This window comes from Teleopsis dalmanni, unplaced genomic scaffold, assembly GCF_002237135.1.
Source record: "Teleopsis dalmanni isolate 2A unplaced genomic scaffold, ASM223713v2 unscaffolded_contig_0326, whole genome shotgun sequence".
Lineage (NCBI taxonomy): Eukaryota > Metazoa > Arthropoda > Insecta > Diptera > Diopsidae > Teleopsis > Teleopsis dalmanni.
Window position 1 is genome coordinate 113 of NW_024031708.1, and position 8829 is coordinate 8941.

Sequence of the window (8829 nt, forward strand, 5' to 3'; positions counted from 1 at the left end):
AAATATCAATTGGGTTCTCTTTAGTTAATACGACTTTATTGTTTATTTCTTGTATAATTTTTTCATTTTTTTTTACGGGTACTTATTGGAACACATCGCGGAATCTAATTTTTACTTTCCTGTACCAAGGTGTTTTATTTTGTTAATTATTGATTAATTTAAGGGGTTAACAGTAATAAACAAAGAACAACACACATTTAATTAATTTATTGAAATTTAGCTAACCATACAATGCTCTTTCGAGTGTTGCCAAGTACTAGTGATTATTGATTAGTGATTTTAGGAAATATTCGAATTTTTATGTATTTAATTAATTTATAGTCCGTATAAAACTTGTTGGATTGCAAGTGCCAGGCTTAGAACTCAAGTTGATTAATTTTTTTAGATCTAGTTCTATTTTATTTATTTTACATCGTCTAAATATTTTTATTTGGCCTAAAATGCTCTCTGCAGTGAATTTTATTGTATATTCGAAAACCTGGATACAAATATTTTATAATCTCAATGCATAACGCAAGATTTGTGTTATTAATTTATATATTAAATATTGAAAAAAATACAAGAGTTTTTGTATTTATTGAAGTTATAAAAAAAATGAAAGTTACAACGAAAGTATTTTATTCAGAATAATTACACTTTATTTAAGAAATTAAAATTTTAATAAATCGAAAATTGAAAATAAAACGCGTGCTGTTCACTTGGGACTTGAAATGCAAGAGAGAGAATCAAAAAACCCAGTTCAGTCTGGAAGCTAAAAAACTGTATAAAATTAAAGTTGTTGTTTTTTTAAGATTACCGTATGTAATGTGCAAGGTTGACGAAAGTCAACATTGGGTTGCATATTGACAATAAAAATGAGCAGCACGCGTTTTATTTTAACTACTTTAAACAAAAAATGCAATATAAAATATAAACATTCAACACCGGCCGCGTTGAAGCACGATCATGTGTTCAATTTTCTGGCAGCATCGCTAATTTGTGAACTGGACGCCTCAGAATTCCGTTGCTGGTATTGACGTCAACGACCCTGACCTTATTGTCGCGACCTGTAATTACGGCTTCCACCCTTCCGAGCTTCCACCGGTGAGAGGGAAGGTTGTCTTCTTGGACGACGACTAGTCGGCCGACTGCGAGATTCGGCTGCTCGAACACCCACTTGTTCTTGGGCTGCAGCTGTAGGATGTAATCTTTCGACCAGGCCTGCCAAAACCTCCGTTTGAGCTCGCATAACAGACGCCAACGTTTCAAAGTGGTCAATTTGTTGTCGGAGACGCCTTGTGCGGATTCTTGCGGCAGCGTGTGGAGAGTACCTCCTATCAACAGGTGTGCTGGTGTTAGCGCCTCTTTGTCGTTCGGGTCTTGACTCAATGGACTGAGTGGCCGAGAATTTAGCAGGGCTTCTACCTCTACGAGCACTGTTTGCAGTTCTTCGCTGGTAAGAAGCGCACTGTTGGTTGTTCGTTGTATGTGGTGTTTTGCCGACTTTACCGCCGCTTCCCATAATCCTCCGAAATGAGGTGCCCTGGGTGGTATGAAGACAAACTCTATGCCCCTTTGTGCAGCATAGTATGCCAGATCGTCCTTGTGCTCTCGAAACGCCTCTATCAGCTCTCTCAGCTTGCGATCGGCACCTACAAAATTTGTCGCATTGTCGCAATAGATTTTTTCTGGGAGTCCTCGTCTTCCGGCAAACCTTTTAAGACAAAAAATAAAACAGTTAGTTGTCAGATCTGTTACAAGTTCTAAATGTATAGCCTTTGACGTGAAACAAACAAACACTGCGATATACATTTTAACTGGTGGTCGACCACGAATTTTCAAAGTAGTGTATACAGGCCCACAAAAATCGACACCGCTAATTAAAAAGGGTCGTAGTGCCTTTAACCGATCTGCAGGCAAGTTTCCCATTACTTGGGTCAACAGCTTAGGTTTGTATCGAAAACAATGTATGCATGCTCTTACGGTTTTACTGCATGCCTTGCTTGAATTTATGACCCAAATTTTTTCACGAAGCAGCACTTCTAAGGCTTTTGGACCAGCATGACAATTGGTTGTATGGAGAAATCGTAAATAAATCTCGACAAAATGCAATTTTATAGGTAACAGCAAGGGAAATTTTGAATCATAAGACAGTGGTGCGTTTAGTAGACGACCTCCTACACGAAGCAAATTGCATGTTCGAGAACCATCTTGGACTGTATGAATGAATGGAGTTAGTTTTTGAATGCTGACTGGTAATTTATGCGACTTCTTCATTTTTTCGATTTCTTCCTTGAATTCGTGATTTTGAATAAATTCAACGATTTTCAAGAATGCCCAATTAAGCTCCTTTGATGTCGGAATAAGAGCGTTGGCTCTCTCATTTTTCTTAGTGATAAAACGTAGAATGTACGCGAAAATTCTCAGCAGTCTTGGGTAAGATGATTGGCTACAGATTAGTTTTGAAATGACATTAGGTTCAATTTCAACTGCTAAAAGTCCGACCTTGACCTTTCGTTTCTCCAAACTTTTCTCATCTATTGATAGTGGAAAATGACTATTTTTTGGCCAGTTAATGGCATCTTGAAGCAAATATGATGGGCCACGAAACCAAATTGAGTGAATCAACTCATCTACATCACATCCTCTGGAGACTAAGTCTGCAGGATTTAGCTTTGATGGAACGTGTCTCCAAAGAACTTCGCTCGTCCATTCTTGGATCTCTGCAACTCTGTTTGCTACAAATGTCGCTAAAGTAGATGGGTGAGTTTTAATCCAATGAAGTGTAATTTCAGAGTCCGTCCAAAAATAAACATCCCCGATTTCGCAAGTAATCAACGGCTGAATTCGAGACCATAGTTTAGCCAATAAATGAGCGGCACACAGCTCTAATCTGGGTAATGATTTTGTGCTTAAAGGAGCAACCTTAGATTTGGCAGTTAACAATTCAGAATGAATCCCATTCGAATCATGAATTCGGACGTAGATGCAACAGCCGTACGCTCTCATTGACGCATCGGCGAAACCGTGAATATCGCATTTTATATTTGAATGAATATGAACATACCGCGGAATGGAAATAGAGTCCATCTGAGTCAGGTTGCTTTTAAATGCTTGCCAGCTAGAATCGAGATGCATAGGAATTGACTCATCCCAGTCAAGCTTCTGAAGCCAAAGTTCTTGCAATAAAATTTTTGCCTTAGTCACTATTGGGCATACTAGTCCGAGGGGATCGAAGAGTCGAGCTGATACTGATAGTATGTTTCTTTTTGTTGCTCGCAAGTCATGAAACTTTTCGTCTACATGGAACTTAAGCGTATCATTCTGGGGAATCCAGTGTATACCTAGCGCCTTTGTGGAATCAGTATTATTAACATTTAGAAAGAAGTCTGACGAATCATACGTTTTATGGTTTGAAAACCATTTCGCTAATTTAAGTCCAGCCGCATCAAGAATTTCAGTACATTGGGTACGAATTGTTTCCAGTTCCTTCAGACTGTCAGCACCAGTCAATAGGTCATCGACATAGAAGTCATGTCGGATAACCCTTGCTCCAACTGAATGAGAATTCTTGTACAGGTCACTTAAGTAGTTTAGGCAACGTGTTGCCAAGAAAGGAGCAGATAAAGTACCATATGTCACTGTGTTCAGTTTATAAACGCTAATCTGATCCGTAGGTTTTTCCCTCCAGAGAATAAGCTGAAAATTGCGATCTGCCTCGTCAACTTCGATTTGACGGTACATTTTTGTAATGTCAGCAGTCATCGCGTATTTGTGCATACGAAAGCGAAGTAAGATTGAATACAATTCTTCTTGTACCGTTGGACCAACCATTAAAATGTCGTTCAACGACACTTGTGAAGATGTTCGGCATGAAGCATCGAACACGACGCGAAGTTTTGTCGAGGTACTCTGAGGTCGCAACACACACTGATGCGGTATATAGTAATGAGGTGTCGAAGAAAAGTTGTCAGTAGTTAATGTCATGTGACCTAAGTCACGATACTCTGCCATAAACACCATATACAGCTTCTGAAGCATACAGTCTTTCGACAACCTGCGTTCCAGTGAGAGAAAACGATTTTTTGCTGTTTCATATGACTGACCTAGAAGGTTGGAGTTGGACTTGAAAGGAAGCTGCACCTTAAGCCTCCCTGAAGGTAAGCGTAAAATTGTGTTGAGAAACTTGGTCTCACAGTGTTGTTGTTCTATTGTGTATTTTTTGACAGTGAGCTCCTTGGGAATTTCTTCCAATTCCCAGAATTTTTTCACAAGAGAGTTTAAGCAGAAATCACCTGTTGACTCTGCTTCTTGAAGGCGTATTAAATTGCATATCTTAGATACATTACTTGGGACATCTTTATATTTTCCTGATACAATCCATCCAAGTAAAGTTTTTTGGAGAACTGGAAGATTAGTACCTTGTTTTATTTGTCCAATCGACAACAGTTCGAAAAAGCTTTCGGCACCAAGTAGAAGATCTATCTTTTGCGGTTTGTGAAAGTGCGGATCAGCAAGTGAAAGATTAGAAGGAACATTCCAATTACTCATTGACACAAATTTGTCGGGTTGGTAAGTGGAGATTGAAGGCATTACCCAAAAATCAGTAGAAAACTCATAAGAGTTAATACGTGATCTCACAGTGGCATGTAATTTTTGCCGTACTGTGGAGTTTGTTTCACCAATGCCAATCAGGTTTAGAGTTTTCGCTTCTTTTTTTAGTTGCAGTCATTGTGCAAGTTCCTCGGTTATAAGGTTGACTTGAGAACCGGAATCGAGCAGTGCTCTGGCCAGCTGATACTCTCCAGATTTTCCTTGAATGGTTATGACTGCAGTGGCTAGAATAATTTGATCGTCATTCGATGAGCTATGATTCACAGAGGCACGAGAAATAATAGATTGTTCTGGATTATAAGATAAACCTGTTTGAGGAGTGTTAGTAGAATATTGGTGTAAAAGAGTATGGTGCGACCGATTACACACTCTGCAGCGTGACGCCTTGCATCTAGATACCGTGTGCCCTTTCTTGAGACAATTTATACATGCCGAAGATGATTTAATGAAATTGAACCGTTCAGTAACTGAGAGGGCAGCAAAGGCGGAGCATGAATTTATTACATGTTCCTTCGCATTACAGAACAAACATCTACTTTCCTCTTGCGAACTATTTTTCTTGCACATAAGTGACGATTTTACATTCTTACCTTGCCAGTTGTCTTGTTTTGGCCTGTTCGATCGAGACCTTGACGTAGAAGCTTCGTCAGCAGAAATGTGTTGGTATCGCTTATTTAACGCAGTCTCGCAATCAGACCAGAGCGGCAGCTTATTGTAATCTAATTGCTCCTCCCATTTAGATTTCGTGGCGGCATCGACTCTTGACATGACTAAATGAATAAGAATCGCATTTGAAATGTTCTTATCATCTCCTATTGACAATAGGGACTCATATATGGCAGAAACAGTATCTATGATATTGCGTAATGCAAAAGCAGATGGCTTGTTCATTTCTGGCAGTTCAAAAAGCTGCGAGATACTATCGAAAAAGATTAGACAAGTGTTATCGTAAACTCTTTTTAAACTAGCTAATGCCTTCGAGTAATTAGTTTCAGTGAGTTGAAATGCCTTAACTGTACCAAGAGCTTCGTCAGACAAACACGAAATGAGATGATTGAATTTTTCAATATCACTTAGCGACTGATCATTGTGCACTAAGCTTTCAAAAAGGCTTATGAAGTTTTTGTACTCAGAATGTTTCCCACTAAATTTAGGTAAACGCATACTTGGCAGCCTGGAACGATGATTGCTGCATTCATGCGAAGTATCAGGGATACTAGACTTGCGGTTTTTACCTAACGCCTGTAGAAACAATGATTTCGAAGCAACGCAGATTTCTTCTAGATCTGGCCGAAATACATCAAACTCGTTGATACACTCTATTTTTTGTTGGCAAGTCATGGCCTGTTTAATGTATGAATTGAGAATGTCCAACCTACATTCCAGTTCTACAGGGTTTAAATCAACAGTTTTTTCAGAAATTACTTTTTTAATACGCAAGATACTGGCCACTACAGTTTCTCGCTGCTGGAGTAGTTTATCCAATTCTTCATTTTTTTGTGGGGATGATGCTCGCTTTTTAGTTGACATAGTGAACACAATTTACTAAATTTTTTAAGAGAGAAGGCAATGCAGCGCAAAAAACGATAAGAGTATTTGAATACTGTTGAGCGACGGTTGTAAGTAAATTCCAACAAAGTAAACGCGAGAAATTAGCGAAACGAAAGATGCACTCACTTTGTTTATAGAATAATAAAAAACGATAAATAATCAATATTGTGATTATGGGTAAATTCCAACAAAGTAGTTGCAAGTAACTGGCGAAAACGAAAACGAAAAATGCATTCACTTTGTATATAATTTGCCCCTGCAAATTACTCAATTATTTGTATTAAATAATTGGATTTACCGAACGTATTTGTTAATGAAGCTCAACCTCAGCTTCGTAAATTTGTTTCACGTTTGTCAATAATTTATTATAGAAATAGAAAAATATAGGTGTTTTAAAAGTGCAAATAATTACCAGTGCAAAGTTATTTAAAATACTTTCTTGACTATTTTGTTTAGTCAGAGCATGACCTGGTACAACAATTTCATTATTTGCACTTTCTTACCTGGCAAACGGCAGTGGTGTTACAGTGGCACGCCATCCAAAAAAAAAACGAAAACCAACAGCAGCGGTGAATAGCAGCGACAATCTGCAGCAGCAGCGAACAGCAACAGCGAAATGCAGTAGCAGTCTGCAGTAGCAGCGGCCAACAGCAGCAATAGAATTGATCAGGAAACTGCAGTAGCAGTGACCAACAGCAGCAATAAGAATTGAGCAGGAAAATTTTTGTTGTAAAAATTGGCGAAAACTTTCTCACTTTGCTGGCACGAAAAACAGTTCCGGGAAGTTTACGGGAAAATGCGAATTTAATTATTTTTGCGACAAAAAATTATAATTTCCGAAATAATTTAAATAATTTCACTTCAAAACTTTATTTAGGATTTGGGCACGTTTTAATTTTAGGCTGGAGGATCGCAAAATGAAATTTTGATTGGAGACAAGTGCAGCAGACAAACGGTCTTCGTGAATGCAAGCGAATTTTTTTTTTTTTTATTAACGATTTTTGTCTGGTGCTGATACTTGACACCACACCGACATTTACCGCAATCACTACACACGTGGAAAATGAAAAATTAAACTGATCGAAAATCACGATGCTGCCAATTGCAGCTCTAGAATATATTCACGAAATTTAGTTTAAAAATTTTTTTTTTTTTATTAGCGGTTTTTGTCTGGTGCTGATACTTCACCACACCAACATTCACCGAACAATAATCACTAAATTTCACTTTTCGTAATTTTTTAAATTATTTATTATTTAATTTCAAGTCCCTGCTCGGGCGCCAATGAAAAAATACAAGAGTTTTTGTATTTATTGAAGTTATGAAAAAAATGAAATTTACAACGAAAGTATTTTATTCAGAATAATTACACTTTATTTAAGAAATTAAAATTTTAATAAATCGAAAATTGAAAATAAAACGCGTGCTGTTCACTTGGGACTTGAAATGCAAGAGAGAGAATCAAAAAACCCAGTTCAGTCTGGAAGCTAAAAAACTGTATAAAATTAAAGTTGTTGTTTTTTTAAGATTACCGTATGTAATGTGCAAGGTTGACGAAAGTCAACATTGGGTTGCATATTAACAATAAAAATGAGCAGCACGCGTTTTATTTTAACTACTTTAAACAAAAAATGCAATATAAAATATAAACATTCAACAAATATATTTGAATAAATTGAATAAGTTTTTCATGTAATTTAAATTTATTTTCTTACAATTTGAATTTTCTTTTCTTTTCATAGTTTCTTTAAAAAAATTTATTTTCTCTTCCCGTATCCTTTTCTTAGCAAATAACTTCTTTTCATAATATTCTGGATGCACAGATTTTTTTTTGCGGTTGAATAATAAAGTTGAAAGTTATGGCAATTCCTGCACTGGCGATTCCTGCGTTGACGATCCTTTCGTTGGCGATTCGTGCGTTGGCGATTCATGCGTTGGCGATAGCTCAGCATATGTTTGTACAATGTTTATTTAAAACTCTTTCAACACCTCTATATCTTCAACATCTCTTTCAAACCCTAACGTCGCAGTGTGATTATTTGAAATAATTGGTTTATAACCAAATATTTCGTTCATCAACTCCATCTAGGGTGGTAAGCATGGCGATGCACCAGTCCGCCTGTTGTTATCTTTGGCCGCTTTAAAAATGCGCACACTTAAAAGTGTGCGCATTTTTCCTTCTAAGCAGACTGGAGTAAAGTCATCGTAAAAAATATATTTTATTTTAATTTAATTTTTATTTCAAATGATTACCGAAGTTATCTGATACTTACTGCAATTCCATGTGCTGTCATGCCCTCAAGCACATGTTGAAATCCAAGTCTTTTTTTTTTGTTTCCAAAAACTCTTCTTTTCGTGTCAAGTAGCACTCTACTTTTTGCTTTTTTATTATTTCTTCGTTAGTTTTCAAGATTTTTACACATTGTTTAATCTTTTGCTTTTTTCCTAATTTTCAAATTTTTGACTTTTGTTTGAATTTTTGTTTACATATAATTTTTGACATATGATTGCAATATTCGTTGGAATTTCCAATAAATGTTCACAATAGTTCGCTTATTGCGTTGGTAACACTTTTTTTTTTACTGGCCGATGTGGTTGGCCAGCTTAACTATACTGGCCGAGCAGAGAAAATAGTGTTGTTGTTTTCTGTACGTTTCGGCAAAACTTGCTGTTTTTTGCCGTCAT

At 36.9% G+C, this 8829-nt stretch overlaps 1 protein-coding gene across 1 annotated transcript; it reads right to left on the reverse strand.

Moving 5' to 3' along the window:
* Positions 1-616: 616 nt before the first annotated feature.
* Positions 617-7402, reverse strand: LOC119663353. Its single transcript, XM_038072965.1, has 2 exons — positions 6648-7402; positions 617-1693 (listed from the first exon to the last, which is right to left on the reverse strand). The coding sequence occupies exons 1-2, from the start codon at positions 6681-6683 to the stop codon at positions 1034-1036; spliced, it is 696 nt and encodes a 231-aa protein (XP_037928893.1). The 5' UTR covers positions 6684-7402; the 3' UTR covers positions 617-1033.
* Positions 7403-8829: the final 1427 nt, after the last annotated feature.